At 30.9% G+C, this 26,687-nt stretch overlaps 1 protein-coding gene across 1 annotated transcript in view; it reads left to right on the top strand.

Moving 5' to 3' along the window:
- The window catches only part of LOC111634383 (zinc finger protein Xfin-like), a 54,887-nt gene that overhangs the window by 21,137 nt on the left and 7,063 nt on the right, over positions 1-26,687 (top strand). The window contains exons 3-4 of the mRNA XM_023379145.1: positions 2,334-2,909; positions 21,805-22,721. Coding sequence (XP_023234913.1) covers positions 2,334-2,909; positions 21,805-22,721 — 1,493 coding nt within the window. The remainder of the gene's footprint in view (positions 1-2,333; positions 2,910-21,804; positions 22,722-26,687) is intronic.

The raw sequence follows: 26,687 nt of genomic DNA, 5'->3' as shown, positions 1-26,687 counted from the left end.
CGCGAAAATTCAAAAATACAAAAATGAAGTATATTACCAAGTAACCCAGTGAGAACTGCTTGCCTATCATTTTAGTTGAAAATACAAGAAGTTTTATTCCAAGCAAGCATCGCAAGCCCACTAGGTTAATTTCTGCTGCTTGCTTGGAATAAAATTTCTTGTATTTTATATTAAAATGATAGGCAAGCAATTCTGTTAAAAGCACTGGCACTGAACGTTTCGCTTCGTACAGTCTATTTTGCAACTTTTTTTTAAAAATGATGTCAATCCCGAAAATCTCGGGATTAGGAAAACTTAATCCCGAAAATTTTGGGACTGAAAAGTTGTCGGGATCCCGGGATCCCGATTTTCGAGATCCCGGGATCAAATCCTCTAAGGGTAAGTTAAAGAACTGGTAGCTAGATTTTTTTAATAAAGAAATAAAATTTAATGAAAGCATTTTTAATTAATGAATATGATCATAGTTGAGGTTCGAATACCAGAGTGATTTCTGGATATATTTATTGTGATTTTATTAAATGTGCATACTGTAAATATCAAATAATTCAAAAAAACAATTTATAGGCTATATTTTAAAATATTTAGTGTACAGAATAGAAATTTTAGTTACTGTACAAAATGTTTTGAATATGAATTAGTCTGGTATTAAAGAATGTTTTATTTTTTCATTTAGCGACTTTTCACCTTGAAAATACAGAAAACAGAAACTAAAAAAGGAGAAGAACGAAATCCAATCTTGCAAGAATGAAATCCACGATTCACTCTTAAGAATTTGTATTTGAAATATTTTTTTAAAATACAGTATTATTTTTATCTGAATCCAACCTATTTTACAATTATACAATTAATAATATGAATAAACAGGAAAATGGATAAAACATTCTAATGTTAAAAAGTCATATTAATTAAACTAAATTTTATAGAATTTATTTCATGTGTGTTGTTATTTCTTGCAGTTGTTCTTTGGATGAAACACAAAGTTTAGAAGAAGATACTCTCCGAAATTAAAGAAAAAATTGAATATTAAATACTATTTGACTTACATCGATGCATCTCATTTTAACACATAAACAAAGAAGAAGGAGAGAGATCCATTCCTTGGATATAGTAATACGGATCAATGGAAAAGCATAAAGTTATACAAACACTTTAAAAGTGTTTTACAGAAATTGTTTACTTTAATATGTTGTCTGTGATTAGATAGTAATATGATATATTTATACTCAAACTTTGTCATCTCTAAAATTAGTTATTGTGTTTTGATGCAGAAATCTACTTTTAGATATAANTAAATAAAATTTAATGAAAGCATTTTTAATTAATGAATATGATCATAGTTGAGGTTCGAATACCAGAGTGATTTCTGGATATATTTATTGTGATTTTATTAAATGTGCATACTGTAAATATCAAATAATTCAAAAAAACAATTTATAGGCTATATTTTAAAATATTTAGTGTACAGAATAGAAATTTTAGTTACTGTACAAAATGTTTTGAATATGAATTAGTCTGGTATTAAAGAATGTTTTATTTTTTCATTTAGCGACTTTTCACCTTGAAAATACAGAAAACAGAAACTAAAAAAGGAGAAGAACGAAATCCAATCTTGCAAGAATGAAATCCACGATTCACTCTTAAGAATTTGTATTTGAAATATTTTTTTAAAATACAGTATTATTTTTATCTGAATCCAACCTATTTTACAATTATACAATTAATGATATGAATAAACAGGAAAATGGATAAAACATTCTAATGTTAAAAAGTCATATTAATTAAACTAAATTTTATAGAATTTATTTCATGTGTGTTGTTATTTCTTGCAGTTGTTCTTTGGATGAAACACAAAGTTTAGAAGAAGATACTCTCCGAAATTAAAGAAAAAATTGAATATTAAATACTATTTGACTTACATCGATGCATCTCATTTTAACACATAAACAAAGAAGAAGGAGAGAGATCCATTCCTTGGATATAGTAATACGGATCAATGGAAAAGCATAAAGTTATACAAACACTTTAAAAGTGTTTTACAGAAATTGTTTACTTTAATATGTTGTCTGTGATTAGATAGTAATATGATATATTTATACTCAAACTTTGTCATCTCTAAAATTAGTTATTGTGTTTTGATGCAGAAATCTACTTTTAGATATAAAAATATTTATTTTTACTTAAATGTTATGAGTGGTCAATCATTGTTGTGATTTAAGAAAATTAATTCATTATACACAGATAAAATATTATTTAATATAATTTTTTTAATTGCAGATAAAAGCAACCAAAACAGATTTTTATGTAAATACTGTAAGAAGAATTTCAAAACTAAGCAACATTTGCAACGTCATGAAAGAATGCACACAGGAGAAAAGTTATACTGCTGTGACCAGTGTAAAAAGAAGTTTTCACAAAAAGAAAACTTAATTGCACATCTTCGGACCCATACAGGAGAAAAGCCTTACACTTGTGACCAGTGTAAACAGAAGTTTACACGAAGGGAAACCTTAATTACACATCTTCGCATTCACACTGGAGAAAAGCCTTACACTTGTGACGAGTGTAAAAAGAAGTTTACACGTAGTTCTAGCTTAATTTCACACCTTCGTATCCACACTGGAGAAAAGCCTTACACTTGTGAAGAGTGCAAACAGATGTTTAGAGAAAAAGGAACATTAATTAAACACCTTCGGACCCATACAGGAGAAAAGCCTTACACTTGTGACGAGTGTAAAAAGAAGTTTACACGTAGTTCTAGCTTAATTTCACACCTTCGTATCCACACTGGAGAAAAACCTTACACTTGTGAAGAGTGCAAACAGATGTTTAGAGAAAAAGGAACATTAATTAAACACCTTCGGACTCATACAGGAGAAAAGCCTTACACTTGTGACCAGTGTAAAAAAAGTTTACACAAAGAGAAACCTTAATTACACATCTTCGCACTCACATTGGAGAAAAGCCTTACAGTTGTGACGAGTGTAAACAAAAGTTTACACAAAAAGGAAACTTAAACACCTTCGGATCCACACCATACGAAAGCCGTTAATTACGTCCTACGAAATTCATTCGAAACCATAATTTAAAAAAAATTACAATATTCTCACTTAGAAATAATTTTCCTTCAAAACTTATATCTATACATGTATAATGATCGAATGATATCGGCAAAACTGATTTTAAAATTAAAATGATATGTTTTTGGAATCTTTGTACAGTTTCAAATTAGAAACATTACAATATTTATAAGCAGAGGTAATTTTCTAAGAATTTCATAATTCTCTTAAAAAAGTAACATTTCTGTCGATCTCGGTATTTTTTAGCACATGTTAAGTTTAAAAAAAAAGTTTAATATTTTTGAATTTGCTGAAATTTATTATTTGCAATTTCTGTTTCAATATACAAAATAGAGTTTATGTATGATAAGTTTGTTGGAAACACGTTTTCCTTTTAATGAATTTTATTATAATAACTTCATATCAATACTTGAATTTTTAATACAGTAGAGCCTCGATTATCCGACTCAATTGGGGACTGGGGTTGGTCAGATAATTGAAAAGTCGGATAACCGAAAAGTATGAAAAAATCCATTATTAGTGTAGTATACTATTATATCCCATGTAATTAGTATATTAGTATATCGCTATTAATCTACTTCGCGTTGAATTTTCATCCATGTTAAGCATAACAAAAAATTTTTAAAATAATAATCGTCGCTATTGTATCGTTAAAAATTAGAAAATTAAGCCTCGTTTAAATACTGGCTCCCTTTCATGGTCGATCCAGTGTTTCCAGCTAAAACACGTAAAAATAATATTAAAGTAGCCAAGACATAGCCAAATATTGTAGCGCCACATCACTAGCGGACATTTGAAATTTGCCGACTAGGACGGTCGGTTAACCGGGGTGTTGGTTAATTGGGGGTCAGATAATCGAGGCTCTACTGTATGTAATTAAAATGTTATGTAAAACGTTCTTGAATAAAGAATAGTTTCATCGATACTTGCCCGTATTAATTTATTTGATCAATATGGGCAATAAACATTTCGCTTTAATAAGCAATACAGGAAATTTTCCTTAACTCGAACTCGAATTGTTCGAAATCCCATTCGTAACTCTTTTTTTGTTCCGTGGATACAGAAATTTACATTATTATCTTCAATCACTTTAATCCTGTTAACAGCTGTTTATGGTGGATCACCAGAATTTGATGATTAAAATAATTGAACAAGTTAATAGTATGTGAGGACCAGAAATTTAGTGTTTTAAACTATAATTTTTTTTAATAAACTTTATAAAGACGGAACGAGAAAACAGAAAATTAAAAGAGAAAAAGGAAAAATAAAATCAATAAAAACCTTGATTCCCACGAGTTAGGTTCCGTGTTGAGATGAGTACATTTCTGTGTCACGATTGTGTCACCCGTCCCCTCATTGGACCAAGAAGATCGTCATCGCTGACGAAATCGGAGAAAAGTTCGAAAATGAGGACTTGATATAAAAGGGCCAGGCATGATGAGTAAGGGGGTGGAAGTTATTATTGGTATCTGTGTGTGCGCTCCGATCGTCTACCTCCCGCCGAGAATCCGAACCTCCTCCTCTTGGACAAGACTGGAAGACCTGAACTTAACTGAAATCTTTCTACTCACCTGGAAAGAACTGTTCACCTAAAAAGAACTGTTGGACCTTTTGTGCTGATTTTGCCTACAACCTAAGGTATTTATCCTGCCCGCGCACTATTGTACGTTCTCTCTCTCCGCGTAAACGAAACGCGCACCCGATCGTTAATTTGGACTAAAAATTGAATAATAACTCATGTAGTTTATGTATCGTATTTTATTCGCTGATGTAAACTTAATTTAGATTATATATAAATAAACGGGTTTTTATGTTTAAAACTTCTGGAGTGCAGTTTCTTCCGTTTGTCTCTCCGTTCTCCATTCCGGGTCCAACCCTCATACCTATCTGCTCGCGCGAACTTGTGGTCTCTGTATCGACCGAAAGATACAGTGGTGTCATCCTGACGAGGTATCGAAGAGATACCGACCCTATGGTCACAAGTATATAGGATTAAATAAAGATCTATATTGTGAAATTGAAAAAGAATTAATTAAAATAAAAATAGATGAAATATGTAATAATAATTGCACAAGCGAACAAAATAAAAAGTTCATACTTAATTTTAAAAATAATAGAGTACCTAAATTAAACATCAGGTGAGAAGGAAAAAAAATACAGACCAATAGTTGATTTTCGGTTTTCAAAATTGGAACAATATATAGAAATAGAATATTCACAATTTGCTGTAAGAAATGCAGATGATGTAATTAATAGAATAAGTAAATTAAAAAAAGGAAATTCAGATAGATTGATAAGTTTAGATGTTAAAAATGTGTTTTCAATTATAGAATGGAAATGAATAGAAATGAATTTGATTAAATTGAAAGTAGAAAATTGGTTTATACAATTGATTAAATTTGCGTATAATAATAACTTTTATAGACAGACTAATGGTATTAGCATGGGGACAAAATTAGCAGAAATTGTTATGAAAGATTTCGGTAAATGATAAAAAAAAAAAAAGTAAAATTGTGTTAGATTTGCAGATGATTATTTAATAATATATGATGAGAAACAAATAAATCAAATACAGTAGAGCCTCGATTATCCGACTCAATTGGAGACTGGGGTTGGTCGGATAACCGAAAAGTATGAAAAAATCCATTATTAGTGTAGTATATTATTATATCCCATGTAATTAGTATATTATTATATCGCTATTAATTTAACCTACTTCGCGTTGAATTTTCCTCCATGTTAAGCCTATCAAATTTTTTTTAAAAATAATAATCGTCCCTATTGTATCGTTAAAAATTAGAAAATTAAGCCTCGTTTAAATACTGGCTCCCTTTCATGGTCGATCCATGTTGCCAGCTAAAACACGTAAAAATAATATTAAATTAGCCAAGACATAGCCAAATATTGTAACGCCACATCACTAGCGGACATTTGAATTTGCCGACTAGAACGCGGTTGGTTAACCGAGGTGAGGGTTAATCGAGGGTCGGATAATCGATGCTCTACTGTAATTATAAATCATATTGTATTGTCTAGAAAGCATGGAAAAGAATGCTTATATCATAGAATTAAAAAATATTTACTGTATATATTAGATTGTTAAATGTTAAAAATAGAGAAATAGAGTTTAAAAACTTAGATAGAAAATTAACTCTTAATAATTATCCAAAATTAAAATTAAAAAAATGGCACAAACAATACTTAGGTAATAGGGGAGAGCAGGATAAAGTTGCCATATACTGTTATTTTCTGAGATAATGTTGCTGTCTAGTGGCAAGCATTTGAACTCCTTCGGAGAGAAGCCTGAAGTCTGGTCTAGTTGACATAATTCTTTTTTGTGTTAGTAAAGTTTTTGTGGTTTTCATCTTGTCCGATGTAAGGTAAGTGATGATTCTCTTTATTTTATCTAAGATAGTATTAAGTTTATAATTATTTACTTTAAACTCATACAAAAAGTATGCTTTCGGCTTTAAAACCTTCTGGAATAGAGTGCAGTAGCTTGGTCCGTTTTATTCTAGACACGATTTTCTGTAATGGTGTCCAAGTGGGAAAAGTGGCCACCTTCCTGGCCACTTTGCCAGAAAAACTATATTACATTATTTTATCAATAAAACTGTAATAGCTCAATGTCATATAGTTATTTAAAGTATAATAAAGATTGAATGTAATTTAATCTAAAACCTAAGAATTTAAGATTACTAAAGGTTACCTACAGAAAATTAATTACATTGTTCTTGTAGATGACTCAATGCCATTCAATTACAGACGAAAAACAAACCAGCAGGGCTGGGTTTCTCATGCCATGCAGCAGGCCATTAAATCAATGCTGTACGAAATAATGGAATTCCATATGCTACAGCGGTCACTGGCCACTTTATCCGAATAAGTTGGGTTATGTGGCCATTTTTGTATAAAATTTTGTAGAAATGAAAAAAAATCCATGTTGTGCTAATATGAAAATAAAATTTTTTCTTGCTTTTACACTATGTGTAGTAAATATAGAACTATTTCAATCGTTTTTCCGAATTAGAAAATACAGTAGAACCTCCATTATCCGGACGTCTATTATCCGGATTTTCGATTATCCAGATTGTTCAAAATAAAAAAAAATTTTACGAATTTGCTGATTTGCACTTGGCGAATTACGGTACTGTTTATGTACGTGATGGAATGCATAACTTTTTTGTTTCTACAACGTCTCTCCCAGCAAAGTGGCCGTAAACTCTTAAATATATTTTACGTAGTAATAAAAATATAACTTGACATACGTATTTATAAATAATTTATATTCAAATTACATCATTTCTATGACCATGGGCGGCGTAAGGCTGGGCAATGTGGGCCACCGTCTATGCCTGGCGGTCCGAAGGGCCTCGCGTTTCGAAGGTTTATGCATTACTTAAAAGCCGCGAACGCGACGAAAAAATTTTAATCGTCATAAAATGATAAATAGTTTGACAAATTATTATTCATAAAAATGCAGTTTCAACTGCTTTTTATTTTATAAAATCCGTCTTCTTGCGCCACCAGAGGGCCTTTTAAACAATAGGTAGTCTGTTCTCGTTGGTCAGTAGTAGTCGAAATTCAATACGAACGTTTGTTTCTTGAAAATTTGATCACGCTTTAAATACAGTATTTACTTTTAATATTATCGATATGTCATCGAAAAGAAAACGTGTTGTATTATGATTAAAAGACAAAGTATTTGTTTCGATTATCCGGACTGCCTTTATCCCCAATTACTCCGGATAATCGAGGTTCTACTGTATGAGTAAAAAATGATTTTCGCTTAGAGTGGCCACTTTATCCTGCTCTCCCCAGATATAATACGAAACAATATAATCAAGATAATAGATATTACTCTTTTTTATATCTTAAGTTTTATTATTATACATTTATTAATTAAAACGACACAAATGCAAATCTAGTAACATTTTTACATAAAATAAATATACAAAAAAATTAATGCTTTAATTAATTGGGACAGATGAGCCTAATGCTTTGATAGCAAAATTTCAATATTTGGCTTCAATTCAGTTAGGTTTAACTTTAAATCTCCTCGGTGAGTGATTTCCAATTTGTTTCTTTTTTATGTAAGGAGATGGCAACAGCGCTGAAATCCCTTTTTACCAGTTATGAAGATGGAAAAGCTATAAAAATCTATCTCGCGATAGTTCATAACGCAGGCTGTGTCTCCCTAAAGTGAGAATTGCTGATATTCCTTTCTAAACTGCACCTTAAGTTCTTCGTTAGTAATTAATCCGATCAGTTCTTGTAACATGACATCCATTTCTTCATTGTCACCTTACGGATTGATATTGAAATACCACAGTGGATACATTATGATATTTTCATAGTCAATACATCTTCAAACGTAGTTTCAAAGTCTGTGTGAGGGACATTTAAATGCTGAACGTAGACTGAATTCGGCGAAGCCATTCTTGGGACTACACTATATCTCATCCCAAGAATGGCTTCGCCGTTTTACTTGTTTAACAAATAAATGAAAGATTTAAAAATATACCCAGTATTATTTTTGATTTTAAATAAATCACTAATATAAAATTTTTTAAACGGTTTTCTAATTCATTTTTCTAAAGATTTTGTAAAACTTTATGATAAAGATGTAAGAACTAATCAGAGAAATTGATCTGTTGGAAGAATTGATCTTGGACAAAAAAGATGCGCAATGACAAAGATGCGAAAAAGACAAAAATAATGCGCAAGGCATATTGCTTGTTTATTAAGTTACGGCAACACAACACTTGGGGGATCTACCTGGGGAGATACCTTCCGGGAGGTCTTTTTAAGGGTAACTGGCCCCAATTCAGGCGTTACAGTCGTGGAGAAAACAAGGAAAACTCCACGTGGCCAGCCCGTTCTGGCGAGGCGCGAATCCACGACCGAACTCCGTATGTTAAGATATACAGTAGAGCTTCGATTATCCGAAATCCGGTCAACCGAATGCGTTCCAGTCGGCAAATTTAAATTTCCGCTAGTGCTGAGGCGCTGCAACCTTTGGCTATATCTTGGGCTACTCCAATATTTTTTTGGTTGTTGCGTGTTTTAGCTGACAGCACTGGCACTTTTGTGTGGTGTTTTTCTGAGGACTGTGTGTCTGGACGTGTGTCGTGCTGAATCGAACGTTTTTGATACTAGATTAACTTCTAAAGTATTATTTTTTTTTATTAATGTTACCTATGGTTCCAAAATGGCCGCGCTTCCGACTGTTCGTGGTGCAGACGGACTCCTACAAGAGGGAAGCCGCCGGCAGGCAGCCGAGTGCCAAACGTCACTAGTTATTGATTCACGGTAGTTCTTGAACAAAATAAAATAAAAATAGGAAACGTCTACTAAAAATGCAGCTAATCTAACGGAAACGAAACGAACCTAAGCGCCGCAATTTTGGAATCATAGGTAACATTAATCTGTTTTTTTTTTGTTTTTATATTTTTCAATATATTTTTTTTGTTTGTACAAAATAAAGAAACAATTTTTAACGATACAATAGCCACGATTATTATTATAAAAATTTACGATAGGCTTAACATCGACGAAAATTTAACGCAAAGCGACACGCAACGGAGAAAACTTTTCAACATGGGATAGGTTAATATATTTTTTCGTACGTAATCGGTTATCCGAAAAATAAGTTATCCGAACAACTCCAGACTCCAATTGATTCGGATAAACGACGCTCTACTGTATTGCAATTCGTATTAAATGATTATAATGAATTATTTCCAAATGTGCTAACTACTAAAAATGTTCTTTACGTTGCCAGTTACCACAGTACAGAGAATAGCTAAAAGAATGCTCTATACACAAGTACAGTAGTACCTCAGGATACGAAAGCTTCAGCATACGAAATTTTCAGGATACGACATGAAATTTGAACGTAATTTTGCTCCACGGTACGAACAAAAACTCACCATACAACGTTACATTAGTTCGCAATTAGTTAGATTAGTTCGCATTTTTTTATTCACTTCTGTTCATCGGTCTCACTCCGCGTTTGCTTCGTCGTGGAAGGATCTCGCTCGATCTTGAAGGAAATCTTGATATATTATCAGAAAGTGACTGATTTTATTGAAAAGAAACATCCCGAAAAGGTTCACACTGCCCGTATTGCTGCTCGGAATAATGACATTTGCCTAAGTCGTTTTAGAAACATTTTAAAAAGTAGGCTCAAAGCCAAACCTCTTTGGATAGACATTTTACAGAGCGATCTCTATCCAGTGAAAGTGCTGGTGGAAGTGAAGGAAAGAAAGCAAAAAGCAGTAAATAAAAAATTTTAAAAAAATGTATAAAACAGAAAAGATAAAAAAAATAGTGTTATTTTTAAGTTATTGTTACATTATGTTATGTAAGTTAAGTTTTAGTATTATTTCCTTTCTTCCTCTCCTCCGCTACCAGTTTACATCTTTACCATCGTCTATCCTCAAAATTAAAGTGCAAATAAAACTACATTTTTTAAAATCAATTATTATTCTATTATAGTTATTTACACATTTACAACTACAAAACCCAGTTTTCAGTGTTTTCCTTACTAAAGTTATTTTTTTCAATGTACTACTTAGCTTTAATTTGAGTGTGTTTTTCGTGTTGGAACGAATTATTTGGTTTTACATGTAATCGTATGGGGGAAAATAATTCACCTCACGACATTTTCATGAGACGATCTCAGTTTCGGAACGGATTAATTTCGAATTCTGAGGTACTACCTATACAGAGGGTTCTTTTAGCAAATTAAAACTAATAAAAAATTATCTGCGGTCAAGTATATGTGAAAAACGCTTAAATGCACTTGTTATATTAATTAATTAAGCATGGAAAAGGAAGTTGCCGAAAATTGTAATTTTTCTGAAATGATTCATGAAATATTGCAAAAACTCGCATATTTAAATAAAGACATATTACACAATTTGTTTTTATTTCGAATCCCTTTATCTTTACCTATAAATAATATTTTAGAACCCCAAAAAGTTTCATGCACCCGGGCTCCTTTATAGAGAAGGCCGATCGATAAATTCTATATTAAGCTAATCTGTGTTTTGGTGATTAAGAATAAGCAGATTAATCAGAGTTAAATTCCGAAAACGAACATAGATCAGTTATAAAATAAAAAACAAAGATAGATTGATATTTTTGACTGTCAAAACCTGTTTAATTTAAAAAACACAGCAAGAATAGGAAATTACTAAACGTCTGATTGACAAGGATTTTACTATTTTTTGAATGTGTTCTCGGAAAGTTAATTTATCATCAAAAATTACACCTGCATCACTAAACGTTTTAACGTAACTTAATTTATAATTTTTGAAATCATAAATTGCGAATTAATGAATAGCACATTACAACGGTTTTCTGAATATCGATATTTAAAATATGCGATGTAAAAACCGTAAGTATAAAATTACATTCGATTTGTAGAGATAATAGGGAGACGATTTAGGTTTTTAATATCGTCTGCATAAGCTCTTACGTTTGAAGATATTTTGTTAAATAGGTTATTAATATATGGTGAGAAGAATAAACTGCTTAGTACAAAACTTTGAAAAATTCCACATATTAATTACAGATAATCCATTATTCGAAAGAGAAGAAATACACACGGGATCAAAATATCAAGATTCAGCGAAGTAACGCATCCACTCGATTAGCCATAGGGCGTACAGTAATACCCCGAACTTACGCGATAGGTGGGACCGAGCGGTAACCGCGTAAGTCGAATTCGCGTAAGTCGGGGTATTACTGTATTCAAAATCTCAGCATTAATCCAGTGAAGTGTTGCCGGAAGTGACGCAACTGTTGGCGTTTACTAAAGAACACAAACACTAACTGCCGGAAATTTCGGGAGAGAAAAACGAGGAAAATGGCGAATGACCTGGACTTTCACATTACGTTAAATTTATTTTTGAACTTAACAGCTTAATGAAAAATGAATATCTTTTAAATTTCCGTAGGAGTTTCACATAATTAAATCAATCCTAAGATTGCATTAACATTTAAACATTTCAGTTTATTCGTCCGAAAAACCCCTTTTAAGTGGTGATAAAAGTAAATGATTTTACATTATCTAATTACATGCGTTATTCGAACTAATCGTATATGTTTTCTATTGAAAATTCTTTTATCTTTTGCTAAATAAAACTTCATATTTTTAATGAAGAAATGTTTATCCAATTGTTGCTATGAAGAAATGTAAACGTTCAGTTTTAAATTAAAAGCTTATATATAAAAACAAAATATATATTATTTAATAAAACGATTCTTAGATGTTCCAATAAATCTGCTCATATCAGAAGTGTTTAATGTGAACATTCTAATTTAAATTTATCATCCATCGCTATGTTATACACGTAGATATTTATTGTATTGCCCTGAAATACTCGGCTTCTACTGTACTATTTTGGTCGGGCTTTGACCTGCTAGTATGTTTATAAATTTAGATAATAAATTTATAGTTATAAGCATTTAATCTAACTTTTAAAGTAATTTGATTCTGTTCTCTTTTTAACAAGTTAATCTCGAAAAATAAATCGTCGTTGTAAAATCTTAACTGGTGAATTTCGTTATAGAATGTTACGGTGTTACGGAAGCGTAACTCGAAGCAAAGTTCGTCAAACTGTGCAGGCGGGTTGCTCCAAGAAGTAGTCACGTGTTAGCAATAAAAGTTAACTCTGAACCGGTTTCTACATTATGGCGGGACGCGCTGTCGGACACAATAACAGGTGTTTGTAATAGTAGTTTACGATAGAAGCAACGTGGCGTACTTCGTGACTCAGATAGTTCCGTTTAGTGTCCATTATGTGGTTTTATGAATGAAAATTTACAAGTAGTGAAAAAGAACATGAATATAGTGATACAATAAAGTTAATTAGCCGGAAGAGGAGGTTATTTGAACAACTAAACAAGTGTTGTATATATATTTACGGTCCACACGGTGATGTAAGTGGTAAGTGTCGTCTCGAGTTTATTTCGTAACTATTTTGAATGCTATTGGAAGCCTTGTTTTTAAATTTTGTTTTAAAAACGCATATTTTAAAATTAAAGATCCCGCCATCATGACTGTCGATATTACGGACGTCGCCATTTTTTCCTTTCTTTGTGTTTACAAACAACCGCTATTAACGACGACGTCCTTGCTCTATCATGTGACGCCTGTTGTCCAGAAACGCGTGAGCTGTAGTCACGTGACCGAGTGGCGGCGAAGCTAGGTCACGTGATACGATTTGTAAGCATCCGCCGTTCAACGTGCTACTCCGCGATGTGAACAAGGTTAAGCAGTGGCGGCTTCCACCGTGCACACAGTCCGTAAGTAATCCGATGAGTTTTCGCTTATAGCTCTTATTATACGTGTCGCCCCAAAAATTTTTATCTGTTTAAGACACGTTTACTGGAGAGATGTCTTAANACAACCGCTATTAACGACGACGTCCTTGCTCTATCATGTGACGCCTGTTGTCCAGAAACGCGTGAGCTGTAGTCACGTGACCGAGTGGCGTCGAAGCTAGGTCACGTGATACGATTTGTAAGCATCCGCCGTTCAACGTGCTACTCCGCGATGTGAACAATCCACCTTACGACATTTTCATGATACGATCTCAGTTTCGGAACGGATTAATTTCGTATCCTGAGGTACCACTGTATTCGCATTTTTCACCGGATGCTTGCCCTCTGGTGTTTAAAAACAAAACTATTCTATCTGGTTCGTTTGATTCGTTCTCGTGTATTATCAGCAGTAAAGATGAATAGCCAATAGAAAAAGCAAAGCTTTCTGTTGCGTTCCAAATTGCAATTTCAAAGCCTTACGGGAGCCTAATATAAGTTTTCGTCTATTCCCATACGAAAAACAGATGATTATTCGTAAATCGGTCGGTTATATTTGAGCTTCTCCGAATTCTAAAACAGTGGATTAGACTGTTAAGAATTGGTAGTTTCTCGATTGTCCAGCTTTACACGAACAAGTCATGCTGTCATTTTAAAACATATTTTTTTAAAGTTTAAAATGCCAGTAATTTTCTGTGGGACACAGGATCGGATTTAAGTATTTCTATGTCCTAAGCTGAACTCTGTAAGGCCCCTTACCAACTCTTGACAATTTTAGAAGTCAATTATAAAAAAAAAGAATCAAATCAGACTATGTCTCTGATATAATACGGATATTGGAAGAAAAACATGTGAAGTTTCACTAGCCTTCTGTTTTATAACCGAATTTAATTAAATTTTTATACCCATTCCATTAAAAATTTTTTTAAAATTGGTTTTATCNGGAGCCCAATATATGTTTTCGTCTATTCCCATACAAAAAAAATGATTATTCGGAAATCGGTCGGTTATATTTGAGCTTCTCCGAATTCTAAAACAGTGGATTAGACTGTTAAGAATTGGCAGTTTCTCGATTGTCCAGCTTTACACGAACAAGTCATGCTGTTATTTTAAAACATATTTTCTTAAAGTTTAAAATGCCAGTAATTTTGTGCGGGATACAGGGTCGGACTTGAGTATTTTGATGTCCTAAGCTGAACTCTGTAAGGCCCTTTATCAAGCATTGACAATTTTAGAAGTCAATTATAAAAAGAAAAGGATCAAATCAGACTATGGCTCTGATATAATACGGATATTAAAAGAAAGAGATGTGAAGTTTCACTAGTCTTCTGTTTATAACCGAATTTAATTAAATTTTTATACCCATTCCATTAAACTTTTTTTTAATTGGTTTTATCAATCTTTTAAAATAGTCTTATGTTAATTCTTAGAAAAAAAATTATTGAAATAGTACACAAAATAAAAAGTAAAGTATATTTTGTTGTATGTATGTATGTAAGTGATATTTAGAAGTATATTTTGTTGGTTTGTAAAAAATGTTTATTATAAAATTTGGCTTCAATTTTCTTTTTTGTACAAATGTTTGAGGCCCTAAGCAACAACTTACATCGTTTTTTACTTGTAAATCCGGCCCTGATAGGACAATGTTAAATACTGATGTTAACACAAAAGGGCACAAATCTGTATAGAACGATCTCGCTCATTTTTTTTCGATAACACATAATGACGTGTCCCGTTAGCAACAATCGTTCTCCTTCTATAAAATTTCTCGATAAACAGCTACAAGCAGCATATATCGTTATATTGGACAGTAATATACGACTAATTTTACATTACTAGTTACAAGACGTGCGACTAAATATCCAGATGGCACAAAGCTCTGATTGGTCAGCTGAATAATGTCAACCCACCGAAGTATAGATTATAATTTGTAGTCGTCAGAACGAATCGTGACGAAATAGATTATTTTTTTTTTTAGTTGTCGTAATATGGAGTGAGTATAAAGTGAAAATACAGCTGATTGTTTTTTTTGAACATTTAACTTCATACTTGATCTTTATGCACCTCTGAACCAAATCATACACAATAGATCATTTTAATAGTGCGATTAGTGTTTTAAATTTACGTGCACAGAAAATTTATACTTTGTTATAGATATTATTCATAAAAAGTTCGAGAAAGGATGAAATTTATAATTAAGACAAGTCAGAATATTCTTTGAATTTGTTATATGCATTTCATATAATTAGATGAAACAATAAAATTAACTAAGTTTTGTATACCTCTGAAAGAGAAATTTTCACAAATCTTGTTCAAAAAATAAAATTTAAATGTAAAAGTTGTGGAACAATTTTGAATAAAGAATATTCTCTATAGATTACTCTTATCAGAGAATTTTTTTTATGTTTTAGTTAGAATTGACAGTTCTTTCTGTCAATAGACATTTTGTGCTTTTGAATGGCAGTTCAAAATCTGTGTGTTAAGAAACAATACTTTTCAAATATACAGAAATTTCGTATATCCAGTTCCATCATGGATATATCTGTAAATATGTTTAATCAAATTTGTACGACCATTTTTCAAATTAAAAGTATAAAATTCTTGTATAAATTATTTAACAATCAATAATACCGTAAGTATTTAAATTCCTTTGAATATAATAGTTATATATGTTATAAATAAGAATTTCCATACATTTCATCGTGGAAATTGTTTATCAATATGTGTCGGGAAAAAGTAATGTTACATTTGTNAGAAATTTCATATATCCAGTTCCATCATGGATATATCTGTAAATATGTTTAATCAAATTTGTACGACCATTTTTCAAATTAAAAGTATAAAATTCTTGTATAAATTATTTAACAATCAATAATACCGTAAGTATTTAAATTCCTTTGAATATAATAGTTATATATGTTATAAATAAGAATTTCTATACATTTCATCATGGAAATTGTTTATCAGTGTGTCAGGAAAAAGTAATGTTACATTTGTACTGTAATGTTTTTATAGTAAACTACAGGTAGGCCTCCTACAACGCGGTAGATACGTTCTTTGGAAATGCCGCGTTGTGGGAAATCGCGTTATAGGAGACACCAACTTAATACAAAAACTGGGATTCGGTTCTAAAAAGAGAAAAATTTGACGTTTGAATGGCGTTTTTTGAATTTTTCAAACCAGACATTGCTATCCACGAATTTAACACTGGTTTCATCAGCTGACGACTGTCCCATTTAAATAATCAAATATTTTTAAGGCTTTAAGTGTTTAAGTGCAGTTTTATTTAAAGGCAACCGTTTCTTGTTCATATCTTCTACCCATAATATTAGCGCTTGTTCCATTTTTCCATTATAGGTGCTCTCGGACGAGCAACATTTTTCGAAAGAATAGATGATCCGGATGTGACCAAATTTCTGATCTTTTCTCTCGACCGAATCGTCGACTCATTTAAATTAAAATGCCTACCGATATCAGCTATCCGCTCTTGATATTTAATTCGATCCAAAATTTCTATCTTTGAAGAGTTATAAATTTCCTTTTTAACGACGATCCTTTCTTTTCATTCGGCATTGTTATGGCTAAAATTTTTTCAATTAGTTTTGTGGACAGTAAAAATCGCAAAAAATAACTTCCTTTCACTGTGTTGTTAAAAACATAAACCCAATAGAAGTTTATACTGTATTTTGGACCATTTCTGTGGTCCCCACTTATTGAAAGAGTTTAAATAATCGAAAATTTAGTGATATATTTGAGTGTTTACGGTAACTGACGCACATCTGTCTAGAAACAGGTCTTTCCATGAAACTTTCAAGGGAATAACATGCCAACGTCCACAAACAACTGTTTTCAAAGACTTTTAGCTCAGTATGCCGAACTGCGGCTCGTATCACGTGATCCGTTGCGATTTTTCTGTTATGTGAAGTAGGGTTTCTCATTTCCAGGTCTTTTGCTTGTCTCGGGATTCAGGGTTAAAAGTGAACGGGATTGCAGGAAATCCTGAGATAAAATTAATTATTTTTAAGTTATACAAAATATCTTGAAATCAAATGATATAATTATTTTTCATTTTTTAAAGTAATTTAATACATTTTGCAACTTCCAAAATCATATTAATAATTCTGTGTAAAAAATATATTAAAAATTACTTTTGAATTATGTAGAAATTTTCATAAATAGAAAAATTTATTAAAGTTTGCTGGAAACTGCATACAACAACAACAACAACAAATGCTTTGAATTGAGTTGAAAATTTCAGAAAAAATGAACTTAGATCAAACTTCTAACTTGAAGGGTAATTTTCGTTTTTTTAAATAAAACATAATACAAAATATTATTGAAATTTTTATAATAGGATTTTAAAACAAATTGACTATTTATATATACAGTTGCAATTGGCTATTTAACGCTTTTAAAGCCATGACATAAAGATGACAGTTTTAATGTTATTTATAATTTAGGATATTGTAAATTTCGATTATCGATATCCTAGTTATATTAATTATCGAGAAATGAGAATTAAATCGTTGAAATGAGAATTAAAAATAATGGCATTGAGGAAAATCCTGATAGCAAAATATCAAAATTTTATAATACATTGGTGGAAACATGTTCTTGTTCATTTTGGAATTATTTTATTACACCATGTCGTCATATTCTTATGATAAGAAAATATAATAATTTGGACATATTTTAAAAAATGCTTTCATGCAAGATATATTATTTCAATTGAAGATGTACTAAGTATGGATACAGATGATGTAAATGTAGACATTGATGATCATATTGAAGATGAAACTTTTACTGATGATTTTGATTATTGAAATTATTATCGGATAGGGAAAAATTTAATACGGCACTGGCAATAACTAAAAATATTTCAGATATTTTGTCTAATTATGGAACGCAAACCTTCAATAAATATGTAGAGGAATTAAAAGTAATAGAAAGCAATGCAAGAAACGGAATTTCTCTTTTTGATCATGAGAGTAGTGGCTTAGTACAACTGAACCAGAAGAACCTGAAGAACAGATTTGGTCTAATAACGAGCCTTGTTCAAATCAATCAAATAAAAACTTAAAATTCAAAACTAAAATTAAATTCAAAGGACATCCGAAGAGAAAGATAAGCAGACCACTTTTTACAAAAAAAAAAATACATAATACATAATAAAAAATATGTTTATTTTACTTTATTGGTATATTTACCAATCTACTTTCAATTTTGTTACTTATATTTCACTGATTTAATGATACTTCATAGTTTATTGATTACTTTATTGAACAACATTGTAACTGACCTTTAGTAAATAAAACTATAATTATTTATAATTGTGTAGTTGTTATCAAAATATTAATTGTTATAATAGCACATACAGTCAGTATCCGGCCAGAATATAGGAACATACAGTCAGTATGTATAAATAGCCACACCCATTTTAAAAAGCAAAGATGGTCAATGTTCCAATCACTCGATCTGGTTCTTATTTAACTAATAAAAACTCCTGCTATCAAGAATGCGCTTTCTGATTCATTTCATGTGGGTGGAATCGTCTTTAATGCATTTAAGAGAAGACAGATGTTATGTGTTTTTTCACCCGTCGCCTGGAAGGGTTCTAGTTTGTTTTCGAGATTGTAATACTTCTTTTGCTGTCTTGTATTCTTGATTTGTCTACCTCAGCACTTTAATAGAAACATCAAGTTTATGGCCCAATAATTCAGCAGTTTGTTTGTCTTTAATAATCAGGTTTATGAAGAAAAACTTCATATTTGCAGACTTTGTACTCGTTTGTATCCTTGCCCAATTTGCACAATCTGGCATTATGCAGTTATCAAAGCTACTTGGCATGGTTAAAAATTAAGACAGTGTAAGCACAATTATTCCATATATTACAGGTTCTGACAAGTAAAGAATTTTCTGATTCCTGCCACAAATAAGCTACATATTGATTATTGACCATTTGTGACATGCCATAACGAGGAAAAATTTTAAAAATCTAATAAGTAAGTTTAAAATTAATAAATACAAATGCATTCTGATAGTTTGAGTTAATTATATTTTCTATTTGCAAAATTTCCTGAATCTTAACACAAAATAAGAAAAAAGTGAATTTTTAAGAAATTTGTGGGATTTTCTGGGATATTTCCTGGGTTAAAAAAACAACTGNGGCAACTTCGTCAATTTCTCTCTTCTTGTAAAGTTGTAATTATTTTAATTATTTTTATTTCCAAACTGATTTTAACCAGTTCTATAGTAAGGTAACATTCCAATAGACAATATGCAAAGCTTTTTTTTAGTTTACAGCAGTATTTATTACACAAAATTTAAGTAAAGCTTAACATGCCGATCTTGCCCCGGTCTCCCCTATATAAAACATTAAATACAAGTTTCTGTAAGGTATAAAATACTGTATTTTCTAATAAAGAATGTAAAAAAAAACTTAAATTGAAATTTATATTTATTGTTTTGATTATTTTATTATAAAGTAAATGTATAAGAAAGCTTTAAAAAATACAAAACAGATAAAAGTTACTTCTTGATGTTTAAAAATGTGATATCACGTAACTTAGTTTAATGTTAAAATTATTGCAAAATTTTCAATTAATGTAATACACACAAGAGCTAGTGAAATTATAAATAAGTGCCTTTTATCAAGTTTTAGATGAAATTCTATAACTATTATATAATGTCTGCCGGCTCTCACAACAACACAAAGTTTTTTTTTTTTTCTTTCTTCTTCGGTGGTGTTAATATGCAGATTTTAGCTCAATGTAGGCTCTTTCTCCGAATAGACATGTGTGTGTATGATCGCTATGCGACCGATTTGCCGGCTGTATCGAACAGCCTATACGTACGCGCGGGAAATTAATGGCTTCCGGGAGGACTTTTATGGGGAACTGGCCTCCTATTCAGTCGTTATTGGCAAGGAGAAAACCCGGAAAACTCCAAGCAGCCAGCCTGTCCGATCGCGGCGCGAACCCACTACCGAACTTCCCAGTGTTTAGGGTCTGGTCACCGCTATGAGCGGCAACGGAGACCACTCGCCCACTGGTGGGTCCCAGTGTTTAGGGTCTGGTCACCGCTATGAGCGGCAACGGAGACCAATACAAAGTTTAGGCTGATGATCAACATTTCCGATTTTAGTAGGTTGACGTCATACAGCTGACCAATCAGCGCGTTGTGCCATCCGGATGTTTAGTCGCACGTGTTACAAGCGACCCAGATAAAGTAGCCATTTTATAAAAGTGCAGCGTCCTCTATAGTTCGTGAAAAACGCGAATAAATAAAACTGGAGACCATTGAAGTGTGTTATCGCAGGACCATGACATTAAACATATTTAAAGTATATTAAAGTATTCATTAGCTACCCTGTAAATATGACAACTTGATAATGATTGTAGCTTATTTTTTTTAAAATTTATATACTGTACTTTAAAACATTTAGAGTAGAAAATAGAATTTTTAATCACTGTACTGTACAAAATACATTGAATATAAATTTTTCTGATATTTAAGATCGTTTTATTTTTTCATTTAGCTAATCTTTATCCTGAAAATACAAGCAACAAACGAAGATAATAAAAGAATTAATTCCCTGATTCAATCTTAAGAATTCCAACGTTGTGAGTTCTTCTTATCCAGAACTTGTTATGAGGGAAGTATACTTAACATAAGTCTTAAAAATACAATATTCTTTTATTTGAATGCAAGATATTATACAAGTTTACATTTAACAATAGGAATTAATAAGAATATGAATAATACATTCTAATGTTAAAAACTTATTAAATTAAATTTTTTATAGAATTTATTTCATGTGTGTTGTTATTACTTTCAGTTGTTCTTTGGATGAAACACAAAGTTTTGAAGAAAATATTTTCCAAGTTTATAGAAAAAATTGTATATAAGATATACTGCTTTAAGTCAGTGCTCTTCATTTAAAAATATAACAGAAGCAAGTGATTCACTGCAAAGATATAAAAAGAAATATCATGAAGATATAAATACACATGAAAAATGTTTTACAGAAATTGTTTACTTTAATATATTGTTCTTGCTTAGCTGATTATATTAGTGAAATAAAATATATACACTCGAACTTTATCACTTCTAAAATTAGATTTTGTGTTTTGATGCAGAAATTGCTTTTAGATATAGAAATTATTATTTAATTAAATATTATTGTTAATTAATTATTGTTTTGATTAAGAAAATTTTTATTATATATCGATAAAATATCGTTTCAAACTACTTTTTAATTGCAGAGAAAAGGAAACAAATGAGATTTTCGTGTAAACACTGTAAGAAGAATTTTAAAACTAAACAAAATTTAAAAACTCATGAAAGAATTCATACAGGAAAAAAGCCTTACACTTGTGACAAGTGTAAACACAAATTTACACAAAAAGGAAACTTAATTAGACATCTTCGGGTCCATACTGGAGAAAAACCATTCTGTTGTGACGAATGTAATAAAAAATTTACAGAAAAAAGAAACTTAATTAAACACCTTCGGATCCATACAGGAGAAAAGCCGTACAATTGTTACATATGTAAACAGAAGTTTACAACTGAACAAAGTTTAGAAATTCATAAGAGAACCCATACGGAAGAAAAGCCCTACACTTGTGATGAATGTAAACAGAAATTTGCACAAAGGCCACATTTAATTGCACATCTTCGAATACACACCGGAGAAAAGCCTTACACTTGTGACAAGTGTAAACAGAAGTTTACACAAAAAGGAAACTTAATTACACACCTTCGGACTCACACTGGAGAAAAGCCTTACACTTGTGACAAGTGTAAACAGAAGTTTACACAAAAAGGAAACTTAATTACACACCTACGGATCCACACTGGAGAAAAGCCGTTCAATTGTGACATATGTAAACAGAAGTTTACAACTGAACATAGTTTAGAAATTCATAAAAGAACCCATACAGAAGAAAAGCCCTATACTTGTGATGAGTGTAAACAGAAGTTTGCGCAAAAGGCACACTTAATTTTACATCTTCGAATACACACCGGAGAGAAGCCTTACACTTGTGACAAGTGTAAACAGAAGTTTGCACATAGAGGAAGCTTAATTACACACCTTCGGATCCACACCGGAGAAAAGCCTTACAGTTGTGACATATGTAAACAGAAGTTTACAACTAAACAAAGTTTGAAAACTCATGAAAGAATCCATACAGGAGAAAAGCCCTATACTTGTGACGAGTGTAAACAAAAGTTTGCGCATAGAGGAAGCTTAATTGTACACCTTCGGACACATACCAGAGAAAACCGTATGAATGTTAATTATGTCGAGTGAAATTCATTCGAAACGATGAACTAAAAAAAGATTATAATGGTCACACTTAGAAATAATTTTTCTTTGAAACATATAATTTCTATTTGTGTATAATGATCAAAAGATTCAAGCAAAACTGGTTTTAAAATTAAAATTTAAACTTTTTGAATGTGTTGTAATTTCCTAATTGCAATTTTCTGTTGTTTTATATGTAAACTTTGTCTGTATATCCAAAGTTTGTTGGAAACGCGACTTCTTAGTGAATTTCGTTATTAAAACTTTATATGAATATGTAAATTTTTAATATGTAATAACAATGTCGATATGTATAACTTTCTTCAATAAATAACTCTTGTATCGATCGTTTCTTGAGTTAATTATAGTCAAAATTAATTTATTCGATCAGTAATTAAGACAATGCACGTTTTACTCTAATTTCTAATATAGGAAATCCTCGTTAACTCGAACTCGGAGGTTCGAAATCTCGTTAGTACTTAACTGTCCTATTGTCCCGGTGGGTGATATAGAGATTTATGTGTTAAGGAATTCTATTATTTCGAAATTAAAAGTGAAAATTTTGTCTGAACTGTGATATATTAACTCGTTTGTTCAGATTGAAGTGCCTCCATACTGTAAGATCACAATAGACCAAGAACAACTCTGATCTGGTGGATATGGCTTTGCTTTAACAGTAACACAATTTCGGGTGTAACTTTACTAAAAGATACTTTTTTTCTTATCTCATAACATACGGCTGGTTTTTGGGATTGCAAGACTGGGCCACGAGTAGCAGATTGAAATATTTCTATGGCTCTATGTTACTAAATTTTGGGCCAGTTTAAAAATAAAAATATGCTTGTACTTGTTTAAGTTAGAAAAACATTGTGCTCTCTTAGTGGTAAAGGGCCTAAAACCACAAAATAAAAATAAAATTAGAAAATAAAGAAATGCTTTTAAAGCCCTAAATTAAAAATTTGGCGGTTTCTTTCGATAGAAGAAAAAACAATTTTTAATAATTATTAAAAAATATCATAAACATTATTCCATTTTAAATATTGATTGAAATCAATACGCAACAACTAGAAATTTTCCCGTCAAGCATAACTGAATATTTTTAAAGGAAAGTAGAGATTAAAGAATTGAAAAGAGTAGAGATGCAGCCCTTCACATAGCAATTCTTACTGGAAGTTGCTCAAGTCGAACTTCTCGGTATTCAGGGGTCTCGATTGTTCTTATTCTTTTAGATTTAGAATTCATTTGACCAATTGTACTCTTATACTTTCTCCTGGGCATTTTTTGACAAAATTGCGAGTCTTTTTAATTCCACGTTGATAAAAAAAATCAGGTAAATTGTAAAATGTACAGGTACAGTACGTTAGTTAGACCATATAAAAATTTATAAAAGATAACTTAGAGCTTAATAGTATAGAAATCGAAGGTCTTATTCAAATTGGAAATAGAAGAAATAATCAAGTAATTAAGGTTATGACCGATTCGGTTAAAATTAGAAATCTAATTTTTAATAAATTTTGGACTACAAGACCGAAAATGACGGACGAAAATGAAAAAATAATAATATCAACGGACTTATGTTATAGATCTAGAATCAGGAGAAAATTATTATTAAAAACGATTAAACTAGAGAAATCGGATGATAAGAAAAAAATTAGAGATGATTATTTTTTTAAAATTAATATAATGTATACATATGATTTAAATACCAAAGAAATAATTCAGTTAAATCATTTTTTAGAGATAAATATAATACAAGATTAACAAAAATAAATCAAAATTTAAAAACAATACAGAAAAAAAAAGAGTGGCTAATAATATGGAGAATAAAAACAAGAAAATGAGTGGAGATAAATTGATAGTCAAAGTAAATGAATTGAGTGAGAAAACAGTAGAAATTCCAAAAAGGGTAAAAAATAATGTGACGATAAACTTCTGGAATATTCAAGGACTAAGAGGGAAATTATTTAAAACCTCAATGAGAAAATTTCTGGATTCAAATGAAATAATTGGATTTTTAGAAACCTGGATTATAAAATTTAGTGAAATGGAAATAAAATATCTAGAACAAGACAATAATATAATAATTAGTAATGCTCAACGAAAAAATAAATTTGGACGTCCATCAGGTGGAATTCTACTACTAATTAAGAAAAGATTTGGTGAAATATTTTTACAATATACAACGGACCATGTTATTGCTGTTATAATAAAACTAGAGAATAAAATAAAAATGAGATGGTCATACACATATATGGGAGTAATAGGAATATATATACCACCTTCTATTGAGAAGAAACCAATTCTAAATGAAGTACAAAAGGTCTTGGATAGATGGTCTAATCTGACACAAATGTGGATAATAGGTGGTGATTTAAATGCACGTATTGGTGAAGTTACTGATACCATATTTTGTCAGACGTTTGAAAATTTAGTCAATAAGAGAATATCCAAAGATAAAGTGTTAAACACAGGGGGAAGAGCACTCTTAGAATTTATTGATAATAACCAACTAATAATTCTAAATGGTAGAATGAGAGGTGACACCCCTGCAGAAATTACTTTTGTCTCTCCAAGTGGGAAATCTATAGTAGATTACATTATCTGCTCAGAAGAAATGATAAATTGTTGTAACTATTTGAAGGTTCTAGAAAACGACATTGCAGATCATTTTCCTATTCAGTTAGAGTTAACAATATATGAGAAAATAAGTAATAATATATATAATTGTGAACAGAGTCATTCTATTAATCTGGAATTAAGACCATCATATAATAAACAAAAAATCTTGAATAAATTTGATGATATGATTGGAGAGATGTTATCATTGGAAAAAGAAAATGATCCAATAGAAAATTATCGGAGTATTATAACAAAATTAGAGGAATATAGATACAAAAATTGTATACAACAAAATGGTAAAATATTCAAATGTGAATGGTACGATAGTACATGTTATGGCTATAAAATTAAAAAACAAAAGTGTTTACAAATCTTTAGAAGAACAAATACCAGTAAAGCACTAATGAATTATTTAAAATATAAAAAAATGTATAACAATCTAATTAAAGCCAAGAAAAAATTATATTTTTCAAAAATCAGTAAGAAACTATCAGAAGCTAATGATTCGAGAGTTTTCTGGAAAATAATTAATAGTTTTCGTAAAAGAAAGTTAGGATTGGAAAAACAGACTAAAGTAGAATATAACATTTGGCTTAAATACTACAATAAATTCTCTGAGAACTATCAGAAAAATGTTTGTAAAAAATATATAGGAACTAAAACAAGACCAGAAATTCAGCAAGATGAGATAATCAAGATAGAAGAAGTACAGGATTGTATCAAAAATCTTAAAGACAAATCAACTCCAGGATCGGACATAATACCAAATTCAATCATTAAAATGTTGCCAATAGAAATCATAAGATATTTAACTAGACAATTTAATCAATTCTATAGTAATAGTATAATACCGGAAAAATGGAACGAAGTTATTTTTACTATGATATTTAAACAAGGGAACAAACAAGAACCAACCAATTACAGACCAATAGCCCTTCTGTCCTGTCTACGTAAAGTATTTACTGGAGTATTAGCTGACAAATTTAATTACTGGACAGCGGCGAATAATTATAGAAATAATACACAATTTGCATTTGTAGAAGGGGGAGGTACTCAGACAGCCCTCTTTGTATTGCTGTCATTAATTCAAATCCAGTTGCTCAAAAAAAGACATAAAGTGTTTGCCCTGTTTTTGGATCTTGAAAAAGCATACGATATGATTAGTATTACCGATCTACAGAGTAAAATGAAGAGATACAAGGCAAAAGAACTCTTGATAAATATGATAGGATTGTTATTCGGAAAATACAAAACAATTATCAAACAGGATACTAATATCTGGACACCATTCATTACTTACAGAGGTTTACTACAAGGTGATCCGTTATCCCCATATCTTTTCAATTTTT

This window comes from Centruroides sculpturatus, unplaced genomic scaffold (assembly GCF_000671375.1).
Source record: "Centruroides sculpturatus isolate CEXI.00-Female unplaced genomic scaffold, Cexi_2.0 scaffold644, whole genome shotgun sequence".
NCBI classification, from domain to species: domain Eukaryota; kingdom Metazoa; phylum Arthropoda; class Arachnida; order Scorpiones; family Buthidae; genus Centruroides; species Centruroides sculpturatus.
Note: the sequence above shows the minus strand (reverse complement) of the source record. Positions and strands in the feature narration are given on the sequence as shown.